General features: G+C 38.5%; 1 protein-coding gene across 2 annotated transcripts in view; it reads right to left on the bottom strand.

Annotated features, from left to right (window-relative positions):
- Positions 1-19463, bottom strand: part of LOC149579614 (phosphatidylserine decarboxylase proenzyme 3-like) — a 327375-nt gene that overhangs the window by 267344 nt on the left and 40568 nt on the right. For both annotated transcript variants that reach the window (XM_089786112.1, XM_089786119.1), the window contains 2 exons: positions 1581-1673; positions 1406-1456 (listed from right to left, as the gene is read on the bottom strand). In XM_089786112.1, the coding sequence (XP_089642238.1) occupies positions 1406-1456; positions 1581-1673 (144 nt within the window). The remainder of the gene's footprint in view (positions 1-1405; positions 1457-1580; positions 1674-19463) is intronic.

The raw sequence follows: 19463 nt of genomic DNA, 5'->3' as shown, positions 1-19463 counted from the left end.
CAATCCTTCCAACCTAATGTTGGGTAACAAATCTTTCCCTCCAATATTAGTTTCTCAAAATCCATTAATTTTCGTTCACAAAAAACTGAAACCATGCTTTTCTTGAAAAATTGCCAAACTGTCCATTGCATCTAAAACATAGCAACAGCTACAATTTTGCCAAAAACCCATCAAAAACTTTTGCAGATGAGCACTACAACCCAAAAATCGACTGCAAGAAACCATGATTTTTGTGGAAAAATCAATAAACCCTTGATGTGACACTGAGATCACCCACAATTTTGTGGAGATCACTCGTATGATTACAATTTTCTTCAAACTAGGTGTTTATTGTTCTAAGTCAAGGCACCCATAAAGCAAAATGTCACTAATCTTTCTTTCAGCATCCAAAAGGTTTTCTTTATTTCCTCAAGAGTGAAACTATCTTTTGGGGGATTTTACATATTCGAGTTGTTTCCAATCTCCTTCTAGCTGGAAATTTGGTCAATTGCTTGTCTCTTTTGCATGATATTGCAAGATTTCTCTAATTTCATCTTGCTAAGTTTCACCAATTCTTGTGCTATTACACTCTTGAAGGATTGGCAATTAAAAGTTGAATGGTCTTGGAGGCGAAGACCAAAGTTGCCTCTAAACAGAGGGATTCAAAAAATCATATGACTAAGGGTACCAGGTTGTATTTGTTTTGTTGGGTGTAAAGAGGCAAGTTTGTAGGATTTTTGTGTATACATTTGACAATGATTTTCCCATTACACACAATGAGCCAGATTGAAGTAATGAAAAATGGGTATATGAACACTGAAGACATCAAATGTCATCACAAAGTGATAATTATGCATTCCTTGGTGCCTACCAATCAGAGGACTCTATATGGATGTTATTTCAGAATATACTCGTCAAAGATACCCATGTCTAAGTTTTGGTGACAGCATTCTATCATAATCCTTCCTTTCATATGTTTTCTTTTATCATTTAAAGTTAGTGATTATGGTTATGTCTAGAAGGTTTTAGTGAAGCAGCTATAACAGTCAGTACTAAAGAGGCCTTTGTTCCTCTATTCATAACATTTCTGGTCAAGATAAATGAAATTACCTACATCTGTTGAGATGCTCAATCTATATTATTTTAAACTTTGATTCTCATAGTAATCATGCAGCTTGGCAAATCTAAATAGTAGACACCCAAATAGCTTTATAGACACAGTTGACACCACTCATAACATTGTAAGTGAATTCCAAAATAGTTTCGTTTTGAAGAAACAGATATAAATTCATGAATTTGGAAATATTAAAGAGTTTGAGACTCAAACACTATCTCTCGATGCATTTGATGATGTAATATCATTAGAATTCCAAATGAGATTTGTATTTCAGGAATAAAACTTCAAAAATGCAACAATTATAAATACCGCAATAGAAAGAAGACGACGTGCAAAACTTCTTTCTGTGTCTTCTGGGTCCTATCATAAACATTAAAAAAACATTGTTATTCTATAATTATATCTTTAAGGTTTCGTATTTAGATATACATGTAAACACAGCCCAAAGAAATTATAGAAAGTTCAAGATAGAGTTTTCATATACCTCAGCACTATAAGAAACCATGATATTGCCTACAATTTTAGTCATTGTATTTGGATCATATAATCTATGAGTTTCACAGGTATGATCTACATCCTGCATGAACCAAGATACAAAATCAAAATGCCTATACTACGTCACCAGAAAATTAAATGAAATGCTTATGAATCTATGATAATGATATGCTCCAACAAGCAAAAAAACCTTGAATAAACGTCATTTTTAGCCAACTAAAAATTCAAGAGTCAAATAATAAGCAAAAAACCCATTTAATTCTCAACAAATTTTAATAGAAATATTTATCACTTTATCATCACCAAGATCCTATGTGGGTGAGGTGAGAGCATATGAACAAATAACAAGTTGAACAAATAACATAAATATTTTGATGTAATAATAGATTGAATAAATAATATAAATATTTTGAATCTTTCAAGAAAACAAGAAAATATGAATAAAATTTCCTCTACAAAATAATGTCCTTCACTGACTACAAATATATGTTTGTGCAATATAATGGAGCTTTAAAAATACAAAACTTGCTACAAATACCAAAATATATGTTGAAACCCAAACATATCCTTGAAATACAAATAGAACCTCTATGCTCAAGATATTGCCCTCAATAAATCAAACTAGAATCAATGAAGTCCACGACCCTCACTTTCGTGGGATGGTGGTGCAGGAGCACCTAGTCCAAAGCTTAATCTAAATTTTCCCTTTTGGTTTGGGATGGGCTTGTACTGACTCTAGCCAAATTAGGAAGGTGAGTAAGTTAGGAGTTGGTAAGTAGTTTTTTTTGGCATGTTTCTGAGTTTTGATTTGAGTCAAAGGGCATACATCTACGACCTTAAAAAGTGTGGGAAAGATGTGTCTTGAACCCACTTGGTCATCTATGGTGTGATTTACAGCTCTTATATGGATAAGGACTCATAGGATGTCATGGGTGAGTTAGGAAGTGAAAAGATGTAAAAGATGTCAAGTTGTGCAACATTTGTGAAAGTTGTCAAGCAAGCACAATAGCTTAAAAACATGCATATTGGTGCCTTGGGGACAACCTCATGTTTTGACATCATTTTTTACTCAATCCAAACAGGTCATGAGGCCCCAACATGATGGGGGGAAAAGTTGCTCATGAAACCCAAAAGTTGTCCTGTTTGTGCAACTTTTTGAAAAGTTGCTTGACAATTTTTTGCGCACAAAATTGCAAAGTGCAAGAAGGAGCTTGGTGGTTATGCCAACCACTTGCAACCTCTTTGGATGTCTATATATTCATCATTCTAACACATCCCAAGTGTTGGGAATTGTAATAAGCCAAACTGAGTAATTTGAATGCACGTTTTTCTAGACAATTTTCTGCATTTGCATTACCTGTATGGACAAATGGATTGAACAGACCAATCTGGTGTTGGATTTGTGTTGTTTATGCTTGTGCAGTACTTTTCTCTTTAAGTTGTTAGTTTGCAAGTTTCCATCTACTAGGGTTTTGAAAATCTTTTCTAATTAAACAGTGTGCTGTTCCAGTTTTGGGTTTTTGAGCAAAAATGGCTCTCCCATGAATTCTTGCTGTGAGTTCTTCATGGTTTCAAGGGACATGGTAGTAGAGCCTATGTACATAATGTATATTAGTTTTGGGGCCCTGAGAAGCATGGCAATCAATTTTAAGGTGATCCCCTAAGCAAGTCTATGCACTTGGTTAGGAGATCACAGATCAAGAAGAGAAGTTTTGAGGTTTGAAAGTGTTTGGATACTTCAAACCAGTTGGTGTAGAAGGAGGAGGAATGAGTAAGGTAAAATCCTACCGAGGGAAAAGTTTCTAAGATGAGTTTTGGAGGGTGAAATATCATACCCTATCCAGCTCAGTCAGCAATGTCTTGAAACCCTTAAAAGTAGGCTAAAAAGTTGCTTTTGGGCATACGAACACTTCAGAGTTTTGAGACCCACAAAATCTTTAAGCTTTCCCAAAAGGGTATCTGAATATCTAGTTTGGTTGCCACCTCCTTTTGAGCAATTTGGAGATGAAGTCCAAAAACTCAGTTTGGAGGGCTAATGCTATAGCCCTATTTTGAGCAATTTTGAATTATAAGGAACTTGGTTTCAACTTACAAGATTGGTGTCTAGAACGTCAAGGGGAGTCCAAGACCATTGATGCCAGTCATCACACTACATGGATAGAGATTTTGGTCAAGAAACCATAGGAGCAAGGTTAGCAATGAGTTGTGAAGAAGCATTTGTGTAAAGAAATAACCCTAACTATTGGTGTAACTAGGTTGATGTGTGATTGGAGGATAGGATAAAGGTCCTCTAGGGATCAGGGCATCAAAGAACCCTAATAGGCTAGTAGTAAGCCTGAGCGAATCCTTAAAAGGTAAGGATTTGCAAGCAACCAAACCTAGTATTACATCAGATGGTTTTTCGAATTAGTCGAGTTGGAAGATCATGTAATGGAGGCCTTAGAATCGAGGTACTTGCAGCATGAAGATAACCTTCAGAAATGGCTTCTGTAAAGACCTCGTGTTAAAATGATGCAATCTCCCTTGAGATGCCAAAAATCACCTCATTGTTATGATAGGAACGAATAAGGAGAAATTGTATAGGAAGGGGATCTTGAAGCTAGGGTATTTTGAGCTAGTCACTGTATGGTACTATGTTGCTTCTCTTAAGAAGATCATCCTAACTTCAGTTCTTCACAACCTCAATGGTTATAAAACGGAAATTTATTCTTGACGGGAAAAAAATTTATAAGTATTTATGTGTTATGATTATGGACACAGTAGATAAGATGAAGAAAATATCACAATGAAGAAAGAATAAGAAGAGATTGCAATACTAGAACTAGGTACACGAATCTCAAAGTAGAAGTTAAGGCTAATGGCTCCGGAGTCCCAAAATTGCAATTATAGATAAGTATAACAAAAACAAAGAGATCTAGGAGGAGGATTGGCAAGCAGTTGACGTAGCTATGGGCACTTACAGCTATAGATGTAGGTTTATTCCTTATATTTCAAACATTAAGTGGCCACAAGTCAGATCCAAGTTTAAAGACTATGTGAAAAAGGAAAAGGCAGCTTATAGGGACTATCTAGCCCTACTTTTCTTGTCAAAATAATATTCATTAGAAAATAGCCTTTCTGAAAAACAAAACTAATATTCTAATGTCAGAAAGCAGTCATTTAGTCCTCTATGTAAGGTAGGTGCAGCCATGCAAGTGTCCTTTTAATGTCACCAATTTTACAAAAATAATTAATTATTGTAAAGTTATCCAACTAAATTAAATATTAAAATAGATGACTACATCTAAATTTAATTAATAAGTGACTTAAAATAAAATAATAAAATTTTATTATAACATCACTTTAAGTATTAAATCCTCCAACTTACTATAGAAGCTACATTAAGACTTGGAAAAATCTAGAAGTTCATCAAAAAAATTATAAAAGAGGGTCTGCAAATTCAGTTGTCACGTTCAAATATTATTTTGATTTCATGAATTTGCCTGATGCATTTGCATTAATTGGTTTTCTAGAGACAAAAACCTTCAGGAGTTGATCAAAGCTCTGGACAAGAGCCTGATTCTTCTTTGGAATGGGTATGCAACAGAGTTCACACTTGTATCAAATTTGCGAAATTCCCTATGGAGACAAACTTGCAGATGAGTTTTATTATCAGGATCAATATTTTATCCGCTTGGAAGTGTTCTAAATTTAAAATTGGAGAAATGAAATAATATTTAAGTTGAGCATTTTACATATTATGGAATGAAATAAAGAATTTTGAATATATTAGACACGGCTATATATATTCTGAATAATATTTGTAGCAGATAAGATAAGATAAGATAATAACAAGGTTGCATGGGTACTCGTACCCACACCCCTGGTACTCGTACCCACCGAGTACCCACGTACCCAAGTACCGGGTACACATATCCCACGTACCGGGTACTCGGTGGAGAGCATCATAGCTAAGGACCTGTGATTAAGATTCTGATTTTTTTTTGGTTTTTTATTTTTGTATTAGCTTGTTGTTTATCAAACTTAATTCAATACCAAATCAGTTTGAAACTTTGATACTCATTAAAAATAAACTTTATCACTGTTCAAGTCATAAGTTTATCATTTGCAATATGTCATTGTTATATGATTTAGGATCCTCTTGTTCATATTTAAAGTCTGCCTTCTTTGTTATGCATCTAAGCATTTATCATGTATTATTATTTCAAACATATAGCAAATCTATAACTGAAAACAATACATTACATTTGCAAACTTTATCACTGTTCTTGTTTTGAAAAACCATTGTCATGACTCATAATTTCAGATTTTTTATAAATATAAAGGTATAATTTTTAAATAAGTTTGACATACCCAAGTACCTCCGTCCCCTATTATGGAAAATACTTTAAACATTAAACATTCAGCAATAGCATATATATATATATATATTTCAAATTTCTTGTTTTGAATGCTCAATGTCATGACTCATGACATATATTTTGATTTTTATATTTTCTATAAAATATTAATAATATAGAAAAAATAGGCATACACACGTACCCCCGTCCCCTATTTTGAAAAATATGCGTACCCGTACCTGTTCCCGTACCCGTCCCCGTTCCCGTACCCACGTACCCGTGCAACCTTGGATAATAATATTAATGTCCAACAAAAAACCACAAGGGTTTATGGGACTGAGCATACAAACAAAGGAGCCGATCAAAGCAGGAGCACCAAACGGTGTCCGAGAAGAAACAAAACAAGAAGCTAAACAAGAAAAACCAAGGTAAAGACTAGGGATCCTTCTTTGGTACAAAGAAATCGGTCACAGAAGGGAATAACTGTGGATGATCCAAAGTCTTAGATCATCGCCGAGAACTGCTGGAAGAGTGTCATTGCCTGGAAAGACTGGTGCAATGTCTCACCGATCTGAAGTGAGTGATACTGGTTGGCCTTCTCACACCTCGTGGTGGAGACAAGGGTGAGAAGAAGGCGGTGATGAGCTTATCTAAGATATGGCACTGAGGTATGAGTGACTGCAGGGTATGCTCACGGAGTTGGGTGGCCTCCTAGAGGTAAAGTTCAAGGCACCACTGGTCAATATAGCTGAAGAACGCTGAAAGAGAAAAACAACCTCTAAATAGGTAGTAAAATCTCCCTCTATCTCATAGTAGATAGCAGATGATTTATTTGATTTATAATAGTCACACATCTATTTTTGTGGGTCTCAACCCCGGAAGGAGAGACTTTAAAGAGGTATTAATATTTCATGTTAACTTGTTATCGGGAAGAGTATGTAATACACACTCATTAATTTGAGGAAAGAACCTATAGCACAACGCTAAATTTGTGAGCCTCTCATCTTGGAGGTTTTGGGTTCGGAACCACTTGAACTTAAAACACATAATAATAGTTAATCTGAACAAATAATAATGAAATAAGAAATACCCTAGGCTTCGGCCCATTACCTATCAAAAAAAAATACATAACATCAATTCATTCATTTAATAGAGCTAACCTTTGAAGTCAGTAACAAATATTTCATTCTACATTGCTGCTAATATTTTCTCTATGGTTTTATCGCAGGGTGAAAATATATTTGTTTGTAGTTGCCATGGAAAGACCATCATAGAAGATCCATATCTATCGAAGGGAAACAATATTCATTGTGTTGTCTTGCATTTTGTCACCACAAAATGTAGGTAACAGTACGAAACTTTTCAAGCTTAGTTTCGCATTTCTCTGAGTTTAGTTCATTATTTAATTGATTAGTATTAATCAACCAATCAGTACCAATTAATATAATGAATCATTTTACTGAAGGCCTTCGTCAAGTCTTTTTCGTTTTGCTTTCTGTCGAGCCTTTGCTTGATTTTTGAAGCCTTCACAATCCGTTCTTTGCTTTTGAGTTTGCTTTTGCTTGTTATTAGTCCTTTGGTTTTGCTCATGTCAAGTCTTTCGATTTCCCCTTCAATTCGGTCTAACCTAGAGATCAATCGAAGTTGTCAATCAAAAGTTATGCCCGTTTTAGTGCCTCAAAAGTGGACATTTTAGGTGCAACAACACAAATTAAAAATATGATGTTATATTTTCATTTTGACATTCACTTTTTGAAAATATAACATGATATTCACTTTTTGTTATGTTTTTAAGTTACTTTTACTTCAAATTTATAACTTCAAGTGTCTATAGTGCACTTTATGTTATAATTCTAAGTTAAGTTACTTTTAAATTTTTCACTTAAAATAACTATATAACTATATAGTTACATTCTAAATTTTTGGTTTTAAAATCAAATACTTATTTAAATGTCCCTTTAAAATGATGTTTATGTATTATATTGAATAATATGATAAATGAATATTATTTTTGACCCATTTGATGACATTTTTATAATTTTAAGTGAAATACATGACTAAAAGGCTTCAAAAGTGGACTTTTTATGTGCAATTGCATATAAAAACTATGAAAAGTGGAAACTTTTCATGTCATTACATATAAAACTCACTTTTGAGGATACTTTTCATGCCATTACATCAAAAGCTCATGAAAGTGGATCTTTTTGATGCAATGACATGAAAAATAGAGTTCTTGTGCTTAAGCATCAAAAAGGTGACACACTTTAAAACATGCATATGACCTCAAAAGGTCTGATTTTGCCCATGAGCATGTTTTAAAACATGTAATGCACTCCAAAAAGTGCGATCTTGCATGGAGACATTTTTTAAAATGTGTAAATGACCTCAAAAGGTCCAATTTTGGAGAAAGACATATTTTAAAATGTGTTATGCTCATTGAAAAGTCCGATTTTGAGAAGAAAATGTGTTCTTGCTCCCCAAGAATTTTGGCCATAACTCAAGATTTTCTTCATGGATTTGAACGAAATTTTTTGCATTCAAGGCTTTTTTGCTTGGTGATCATTTTGCTTCCATCAAAGATGAGTTTAATGTGTTGAAAACCATTTTTGGGAGTTCATATCTAGGGCACGTTTTTGTGAAAAACTCCAAAAATCTTCATTTTTGCCCAATGTTTTTGCATGGGGATGAATTGTTTTGCCCTTATTGAGTGATTACATTGCATCTTGATTCATATTTTGGTGTTTAAACACCAAAACGTTTTACTTGGAAATCCATGGTGAAACACATTTTTTCTAAAAATGTCCCATGAGCTTGAATCTTTAAAAATGTTGGAAGTTAGAGAGTGTTTAGGGCACGTTTTGGCATTTTGCAACAAATTCTCCTTGTTTGTTGCCCTCTTTCATTCGAATTTGCAAGATTGGAAAAGGTCTCACCATTTTTGAAGAATTGTTCAAACAAAAGAGCATCTTTTTCCTTCATATTTTGTATGTAAGTGGACTTCTTCCTTCTTGTAATTTAATTCATGCTTATCTTTGCTAATTTTATGCATGAAATTATTAGATGGTTGTCATTTGTGAAGATCTTTGCCATGGAAAGTGCATTTTCTCTTTAAATATGAAGTTTTCTTTCATTTTCATGTTTTTGGTTCTTTCCCAAGTCCCAATTTCGAATTTGAGCTTTGAAGTGCATTGCATCTTGGCATGTTTGAGTTATTTTCCGAAGGTAGGTTGTTTCTTTTGCATTTTGTGTTTTGTGCTTGCTTGCCAATTTTTCTCCACTTGGAGAAGTTACAAGTTTTTTCCCAAAAACTTGTTTTTGTTTCATTTCATGCAAAAGCATCGTCATCTTTCACATTCCATTTCCATGTCACAACACTTCATCTCTCACTCAACGAAATGCAATTACATGTTTTCCATCTCATTTGCCATCCACACATACATGTAATCCCATTTTCCGCTTCCATTTTCACCCATCTCACTTTTTGCTTCCATTTGCAAGACACGATTACATGAAATGTCTTACGTGTAATTGCATCCAAAAGGTCCGATATTGATTATAAGTCACATTTTGGAAAGTCAAAAAAGATGTCACTTTCGCTTCCCGTGTACTTTGACTTCTCTTTTTCCCTAAAAGTGACTATAAAACTCATTATCTCACCTCCATTTTTCATTTCCACCTCTTTATATGCATTTGGGCTTACATAAATAAATACATGTTTCCGCCTCATTCCATGCTTTACATCTTGACCTTCATTCACACATACATGTGAAGTGTTTCCTTCATTCGTGTTTGCATCTCATTTTCACCCTCTACCTCCCGTTACATGTTGCATTTACATGTAATCCATTTTTTGTGCAATGACATCTTGAAGATCTTAAGTCACGTTTGAAAATCAGCAAACTCCATTTGCACGCATTTCCATGCACCAAGCACTTTACTTCAAAAAAAAAAAAGGTAAAGGTGTTGATGGAAAGTTGTTTCGAGTTTACATACGGACATCATTGAGAAGGTCTTTCAAAGTGTTAGAAACTCCATTTTGTGCTGATCTACAAAGGAGAATTCATGACAACTAGAGTGAGAAAAGCTGGAGCACATCAAATTTTCAAATGACAACAGAGAATTCATCAAAGTCAGAGGTTACCAAGGTGAATGCAGCGGTACAAAATACAGGAACTTCCGATCCTATGATCATTTAGGATTGCATCGTCAAGTACAAGGCCCTTCAGAACAATCCATAGAATTGTTTCCTTCTTTTCCGTTTTCTTTCTTCTTCTTTTATGTTTGTAGTTGGAGAGGATGTATTACATGAAGATGTGTAATTACATGTAATGTGAGTTACATGTACTTGAAAAGATGTATGTAAAAGATGCACGTGCAGTTGCATGTAACCCTATATTTTCTCCTATAGTTAGACTAGGTCAAAGTTGGTTGAGTTGTTCCCACTTTTTCCTCCACCTCTTTCTCAACTCGTGTGCCTATATAAAGGAGTGACCCCTCATTGTAAAATCATCATTATCTTTTATGCAAGAGAACTCTGGAGAAATTGTGCCAGCAGAACTTTGTTTGTGTAAGCACTATTTTGAGAAAATGTGAATACAAAGGAGCATTTGAGACTTAACTTTGATTAAGTGGGATTGTTATTTGAGTGAATTGTAAGCTTTGTTTATGATTCATCCAAGTTGTCTTTGATTTATATTGTCTTGTGTTATTGGTAATTGTTCTAGTGAATTGAATTGAAAAGAGTTAAGAAACAATTGAAGCCAGAGCTTTGACCAGGAGCAATTGTGAAAGTGTATAGCTAGAAGCTTTGTCTATAGCTTATATTTTCTTCTTAATTCACAAAATAATAATATTCTTATTTTTAGGAGTCTTTGTGCCCTAATTGTAAAGTTTTTTTCATATAGAAGTAGGACCGGACTTAGAGCCAAACCAATACATTTTTAGCTAGCCTTTGAGTTAGTGAAGGTTTATCGGTATCACTGTTTTCAGCTCTTGATAGAAGTGTAGTTAGAGATTTACCTTGCCCATTATTCGCTCTACAAGTAAGCGGATCCTTTCTTGAAAGTTAACAAGAAAAGATATTAGTAACACCCTGTTTATGAAATCTCTCGACTTCTTGCTTAGCTTGAGTTAATCCAAGTAACGGTGAGAAGGGGGAGCCTTCCCTTTAAGATAGGAGAGACTCTGTCTCACACGCTATGGCTGGTTATCCTATTTTGCAACTGGATTTTTACCCTAAACTGTTGGTTGCAAAATATCCACCCAACACATTGCATCTACCATGGCACTACGAAATTATTAGCAATTGCAGCATATACACTTCCTAGCATAGGCTCTACATTAAGGCCAACCCAAGGTGAAGACTAAACCTATGAGTCAATGGCATAGGTGGAGCTTGCATGGTACAGGTGTTTACCGAATAGGGTAAGAAGTTCAACACAAGTATAACACGATTCAATTCCGAACAGGTACTTTATTCATGTATGCATTTGCAGATTACAATGACTACAATGATTTCCGATTACAATACCCCTTCCAAAGTCCATCTCGGGCATGTACATATACCTTTCCGAAGGGGTGACTCAAGCGTCACGCGCCCGTTCGGATACTACTCTACCCGTCAGCTACACTATACATTTTACCGACAACATCATCCTCCCAAAAAGAAATGTCGTCTCCGGACGACAATACAACAAAATTCATTAACAAAATTTTCTAATGCAATACATCAATGCATAAGTACTAGACAGAGGGATGCGTCCCTGGTGCAGTGGTCGTCCACCTCCGCAACTCGTTCACCTCTGCCCTTAGCTTGTAGACTTGTTCCTTCCTGATCTTTAGCTCAGCTTCTGCTTCCAACTAGAGCTCTAGGGTTGACTGCATCATCTCTCCGACCTCTCCCAATTCCCTCTCCTTTTCTGCTGCCATCTTTTCTTTTTCTGTCTTCAACTGTTCATTTGCTACTACTAACTGTTCTTTTGCTGCTAACAGGGCTGTCCTCTCGGATTTCCAGGCTGCCCTCTCCGATTCCCAGGCTGCTTTCTCCGAAGCAAACCTAGCAACTGACTCCTCCCGAGCTCTCTCAACTGCTAGCTGGTCCACCTGACTCCTCCAAAGGGTGTAATATATCTCCCTGTGTAACCTTGCGATCTCCTGAATCAGTATCTCAATCCGGCTCTCCTTCACAAGTTCCCTTGTCATGGACCAATCCTGTCGCATCTCTGTGGTTTCCACATCGGGCCATCCCCTCTCTTGAAAACACACGGTAAAGGCAGCTAGACATCCCATCCTCATGAAGGATATGACTCCCTCCAGCTCCTTCCCTACTGACTCCAACGCCTGCATCTTTGCCGAATCTATAACCTGGCGAGCCCGAGATGCTAGAGCTGCGACATCATCAAGAAAAATTGCCTCTATCCTCGTTGCCTCCTGCACTAGTGGGTGCTTTTGCTGTGTACCTATAGCCTTCTCTACTTCATCTTCCATACGCTCAACAGCGTTGTGCGTTACTCACTCATTTTGTGCCTGCACAACCTCCTGTAGTGGGTTCTCTCAAACTGCTTCCCGCGTGGGTGTCGGCAAGTATGTCACTCGAGGTGCTGGAGTTCGGTGGAACTTTGTACTCAAAAAAGCACTCACCCTTTGTGTCCGGTCCTCTCTCTCGCTGTCCTGCTCAGGTGATGCCAACAATGTCGTGTCTTCTGCAACCGCCGCATCAGATCTTGCTACATCAAGTAGGATACTTGATGCCCCCAATTTCTCACCTATGGGTATCTCCAACACCCTTGTCTCCGTGTCTATCTCCATCTCCCTGTCAGGTACAAAAGTCTCTCCTGTATTTGGTAGAATCTCACGAGCCGGTTCCATCGGTGCCACCGGGGCTACTATCTCCGTCGGTGCTAGATGTGATTCTGCTACAACTCGTGTCTCTACAGTGGGCTGCATCGTAACTGAGACTGGTGTCATCACTATCGGCTACCTGATCTGTCCAAACCCTGGGATACCGTGTATACCCACCGGAACCAAGTGTTTCGTAGTCGAAAGCACAGGCCGTGGAAATCTCAAGGGTGTAGCCGTAATTACTCCTACCTCTTCGTCATCTTCCTCTTCCCTCTCAGACTTGTTCTCCTCTGAAGATGTCTCCTCTCGGCCACCATCCGGCCTTGGTCGCTTCTGCCCCACTGTTTTGGCGTTGAGAGTATCCAAGTGCTTCCACTGCATTATAGGGGGTTCACCAGGCGCGAGTGGTCCCGATTTTGCCTCCAGTGCATCATTCGGAATCATCCGCGCCGTCGCATCCAAAAACAGACCAATAGCATAATGTGGCATATAGAACATTTTGTGCTGCAGTGTCATAAACTCTGACATCCGCTCGGCCAATAGTGCTGCCCAATCATAAACTTTGCCGTGCAAGATTCCATTCATCATGGCTACGTGTGGAAACGCGATATCTGAAGCGCGGCTCGAACCTGTGAGACGGCTTTTAACTATGTCCATCAAACAATGCCAATGCCCCTCCTGGATATTAGATTTCTTTAGTCCTCTGCCTTTGGATGTGACTGAAAGAGCCTCCTGTTCTACCTACGACATGTCTCCGCACACAAGCTGTATCAACTTCATCTTCACCTCACGGCTTAACTTTTTTGGCTTGCTTTCTATTTTTCTCCCTCCCTGTGCATGACCAGGTATGCCAAATACCCGTGTAAAATCTGTCGGTTTAAATGATACTGTTAACTTGCAACCAAGATATTCAAATGTACTGCTTTTGGAGAACCTGTCATATGTTTCAATCATAATGCGCAAAAACCCTTCGTAGTCTCTGATGCAAAATACAGGCATTTGCACTACCCATTCAACCTGTGCTCTTCAGATACTAGCCTTCACCTGGTGGTTGTCTAGGTTCTCCTACCACCATTTTCGGCACTCTGCACCATCTTGCACTAGTGGTTCCTGTATACATCCCTCCTGCTACCCGAATTCCCGACGGTAGTGTCTTTGCATTCTTATTCATGTCCTCGTCCAATTTTCTCTTCCAAGCCCTCTTTCCAGCTGACTCCATATCGTTACCCTTTGGTCTTTTGTGAATAAATGTCACACCGTTCTGGCAAAATTACTTTCCACAATTTCTCTAGCTTCCGTACTGTACGGCTTCTTAATTCCAGCCTCCATAGTGATGGTACGGCTTCCTTGAAATTTTCCAGTACGGCTCTAAAAGAATTTCTTTTTATCTTGCTTGGAAATGTTCTAATGTTTCTTCAATCCTTAAGATATCCTCCCTCCTGTATATTTCATTTGCTTCAAATCCCTTCTTGTGTACGGTCCTTGTAATATATATATATATATTTTTTTTAACCTTTTTCCAACCGTCCGTACGTTTGATCTTTCCAAAGAATTTATCTCAGCTGTACGGCCTCTTCTCCTTCTTATCTGACTGGGTTAGCAGTTGTACGGTCTCCAATTGCCAATTGCTCCCCAAGCCGTACGGTTTCCAAAAACCAATTACTCTCCTATCACCGTACGGTAATGTTCCTCAGGCCGTACAGTCTCTTATTTAGTTTTCCTGTCTCCTAGGGGCCGTACGAGCTTTCATTTAGTTTCCCAATGTCCGTACAGGCTTCTGTATTATCTCCCAAAGGTCGTACGGTCTTCTTCTTCTATGTTGTCGTACGGTCTTCTTCTTCTATGCTGTCGTACGGTCTCTTCTATGCTGTCGTACGGTCTTCCTGACTTGGATATTATTGTATCGCCTTTCTAATAATTATTTTGTTTATTTTATTTACTTATTTATTTATTTTATTTTTTATTTTTTCTTTCTTTCCTTTCACCCTGCTTGAGCCCGTACTGTCATGAAGATGGGTCGTACAGTCTTAAATCCTGCTCCTCAAAGACTCTTTTTGCCAATTTACCTCTTTATACATTTATTTTATACTACATTTTAGCAACTCGTGCTTTTCCAACTTCAGTTTATTATTTCATATTTAAAACTATATTCGATTTTAATATTATACATATATACACTATTTACAGACATTTTCTTCATTCACTTATTTGTCTGAGGGGGATCTTTCTTTTCCCTGTATATTTTTAACTTTGATCCATTTACGGCATCTAGAATTTCTTTTCCGTCCAGTGTCCATAATTTAATTGCTCCATTATATCCAACTTCTCGTATCTTGTACGGTCCAACCCATTTAACTTTGAATTTCCCAGGCCTTATTTCATTTCGTCCATTATACTTCAGTACTAACTGACCTGGTTGAAAGTTGTTCAATTTTAGGTGCTTGTCATGCCACGCCTTCCTCCTTGTTTGTGTGACTTCAATGGCCCATTGCGCCTGCAACCGCCGCTCATCGAGTTTGTTCAGGTTATACAACCTCTCTCGTAATCTCTCCATATCGCTTAGTTTATTCTCGATCGCTATCCTTAAACTTGGCACCATGAATTCTGTCGGCACCACTGCCTCCTGTCCGTACATTAGCTGAAACGGGGTATGTCCTGTAGTTACTTTATACGAAGTGCGCTACACCCATAAAGCAGATGGTAACTTCTCTTCCCAATCTTCTCCCTCAACTGCACAAGATTTATAAATCACTCCTACCAGAATTTTGTTCGTTGCTTCTACCTGTCTGTTAGCTCTTGGGTAGTACGGGCTCGACAATGAATGGTAAATTTTGAAATCAGTAGTGAGTACTCTAATTACATGGTTAACAAAATGTCCCCCACGATCACTCGTCAACTGGAGTGGGATCCCGTACCTTGTAATAATTTGTTCATATAAAAATTTTGCTGTGCTGACTGCAGAATTGTCTGGCAATGCGCATGCCTCCACCCATTTAGTTAAGTACTCCGTTGCTACCACGATGTATCGGCACCTTGTTTTGCTCACCTTTAGTGGTCCGATAAAATCCAGTCCCCACCTCTCAAACAATTCCTGTGCATGCGAGGGATTCAAAGGCATAAAATCTCTCTTCAATGGTTTTCCAGCCCGTTGGCATGTATCACATGCAACGACCCATTCCCTGGCGTCATTGTATACAGTCGGCCACCATAGTCCTGCCAAAAGTATTCTCCGCGCAGTAGTATCTGGCCCCATGTGTCCTACCGGGCCTTCGTGTGCTTCCGTCAATACTTTCGGAATTTCCTCCTTAAGAACACACCGTCTGAGAATCTGATTCGGTCCCATTTTATAAAACAACCCGTTTATTAACTGAAATGTTCGGCTTCTAAGCACCAATTTTCGTCTTTCATTCGGTGACATGTTGCTTGGAAACTGCCCCGTCGATAGATATTCTCCAATGCTTGTATACCAAGTTGGTAGTACTGTAACGTGAAAAAGTTGCGCATCTATAAAATCATCATTAACTCCTTCAGGTGGCTCCCCCGATTTTATTCTTGATAGGTGATCTGCACTCACATGACTCTTCCCTGGCCGTACCACGATCTTAAATGTGAACTCCTGTAATAATAACAACCATTGGCTTATTCTTCCTTGAATAATCGGCTTATTAACCAAGTAGAGTAACGCCTGATGATCTACATAGAACACAAATGGAGTGGCCAACAAGTAGTGTCTAAACTTTTGTACTACATATACCATCCCCAACGCTTCTCGCTCTGTGGGACTGTAATTTCTCTCCGGTTTCGACAACAATCTGCTTGCAAAGTACACTGGATGGTCCAACCCGTGGTCACCAGTCTGCGCCAATGTTGCTCCGATGGCATAATTTGAAGCATCTACATGGACATGAAATTCTTTATCCCAATTCGGATAGGCCAAAATTGGAGCCGTAGCCAACCTTGTCTTCAATCTGTCAAAGGCTTCGTTCCGCTCAGCCTCCCATCTGTAAGGTTCATCCTTGTAGGTGAGTTTGTCTAGTGGATAAGAAAATTTTGCATAATTTTTGATAAATCTTCGATAATAACCGATGTGCCCCAAAAACGACTTCACTTCCAACACATTCGTCGAGGGTGGCATCTCTAAGATCACATGGACCTTGTTTGGATCCGTCTTTAGTCTTTCTTTACAAACTATATGCCCAAGCAGCTTCCCCTACGCAACCATGAACCTGCACTTCTTCGGGTTCAATGCTAATCTTGCTCGCCTGCACCTCTCCATACATTCTCCTAACGCCGTTATGTGTTTGTCTTCTGTGCTAAAAATTTACCAATCATCTAAAAATGCCTTAAAATTTCCAACAGACATCTTATCAAATATATACAGGATAATCCTTTGGAAAGTCGTCGGAGCATTACATAATCCGAACAGCATCCTGTTATATGCATATACTCCATCCTCGACAATGAATGTCATTTTTAATTTATCCTCCTCAACGATGGATATTTGATTATACCCCGAGAATCCGTCCATGAATGAATAAATTTCATGCCCCGCTACTTCCTCCAAAATGCTATCTGTAAATGGTATTGGAAACGGGTCTCTAATGGTCACTGCATTCAGACATCGAAAATCCACACATATTCTTATCTGTGTTGTATCCTTTTTCAAGGATATCACGATCGGTGATGCCCACTCACTTGTCTGCACTTTAAAGATGATACCCGCCTCTAACATCCTGTCAATCTCTTCCGTGACTCATGCTGCATAGTTTTTGTTCATTCAGTACGGTCTCTTCCGTACTGGTATTGCGCCTTCGATTAATGGTATCCGATGGACACATAGTTCTGGTGGTACTCCTTTCAAGTCCTTATACGTCCAAGCAAAAAACATCCTTGTATTCCATAAATATTCTGAATGTTGCTGCCTTTAATATTGGGTTCCAATCGTCTCCTACAAGAATGTTCTTCGGATTTTCCTCATCACCCAAGTTCATTGCTTTCACTGTCGGCTCTTCATATTTTATTAGTTTATCTTTACTGAACGTATGGGCAGGTGTTTCATCCACCTGTGCTTCCCCCTCCTTCAGTTCACTGTACTCCTTCGGAAACTCCTGGCCTTCTTTTCCCTCCTCGACACTCAAAATATTGCAGCTCGAAAAGACCTCAGTGTCTTCCATTTGCCAATGTAGCAGTCCATTCACGGAGTCTAAGTCGTCATCAGTTGAGCCTCCTTCTAGTCTCAATACCCCTTCATCATCTGGTTCCATCCTTCTTTTCCCTTCGTCGTCACTCTCGCCATTGCCTTCTAAGTCCGACGACGCGGCTTCTTCTCCTACCATCTGTGTGTGCAAATCGATTATAAATCTCCTACCTCCCTTCTCTATTGACAGGGTGTTCCTTTTCCAATCATACTTTACCTTAGCCTGCACCAACCACCCCCGTCCTAGGATGGCGTCATACCCTCTTCTCTTTAATGGAATGACTACGAAATCCAACAAAAATGGTTGTGTCCCAATTGTTACCGGCTGCGCCATCAGAGTGCCCAAGGGTTTTATTCCATGTTGATCTGCTGTAAGTAACTGAAAGGTGGGTGGCCATAGTGTTGGTTGTCCTAGTTTTTTCCAGATATCTTCCGGCATCACATTCACTCCCGATCCTCCCATCTACTATTGTATCTGTTAACACCGTACCCAGAATGCCCATCTCCACTACTGCTGGGTGTCTGCCTGTTGTCAGTGCTAGTAACATCGGATCTGTTGCTGCCACCGAGGTTGTTTCCTTGCTATTCTTTGTTCCCTCCTGGCCATCCTGTGCTTCTTCCATTGCTCTCGAGAATGGTGTCATATTTATAATGGCCGTACGCAGCTGTGGCATGGTAATAAGAAGATCATTTAATTTAGCTGGCACCTCCATTTGCATTATTTGTTTCACCATACTTTGTTCTGCCAAGTTTCTTTTCGAAGTTACAGTACTATCTTTTATTTGTGACTTCTCTGCTATCATCTGCTTTTCTATCTCTGCTCGGGCTTTCTATAACCTCTCTTTTTCTTCTTCCGCATTCGGATATTTTGCCTTCCTCGCCTACTCCCGTGTGATCGCCAACACGTTCTCATTCCTTGTTTCAATACTTAATAAATTTACACTTTGTTTAGGACATTTCGAATCTTCATGGTCCCCTGGACCACACCATCTGCACAGTAGCTGGGGCGCCTCTTTCGTAGTACAGTCCCTCGCAAAGTGACCCCAAAGATTACATGCCCGGCACTATATCATCGGCCTTCCACTTGCATCATATTGTATTCTACTTCGGCCTCCATTGTTGTTGTTATTGCTTCCACCCCTTCCGCGTCTATTGTTATTTCTATATCCACCTGAAGTTCCATCATTTCCCGTGTTATTGCTATTGTTCAACGCTTCCTGCATGAGTAACACCTGTTGGTGTCCTTCTGCTTTCAAGTTAAACGGGCACTCTTTCAGGGAATGCCCCGCCACCTGGCAAATGTCACAAAACTGCTTCTTCGGGCATGAACCCTTCGTATGTCCTTCCTCCTTGCAATCTGCACACCACAGTTCTTTTACTGTATCTGGATTCTTTTTCAAATTTTTGAATTCTTCCATCATCCGTAGCATGTCTTTCTGTAGCGCTTTCACCTTCTTGTTTGATTCCTCATCACTACTACTACTCTCCGAGGATG

Source organism: Cupressus sempervirens, chromosome 1 (assembly GCF_028749045.1).
Source record: "Cupressus sempervirens isolate cs-2001-9-10 chromosome 1, ASM2874904v1, whole genome shotgun sequence".
Lineage (NCBI taxonomy): Eukaryota > Viridiplantae > Streptophyta > Pinopsida > Cupressales > Cupressaceae > Cupressus > Cupressus sempervirens.
Note: the sequence above shows the minus strand (reverse complement) of the source record. Positions and strands in the feature narration are given on the sequence as shown.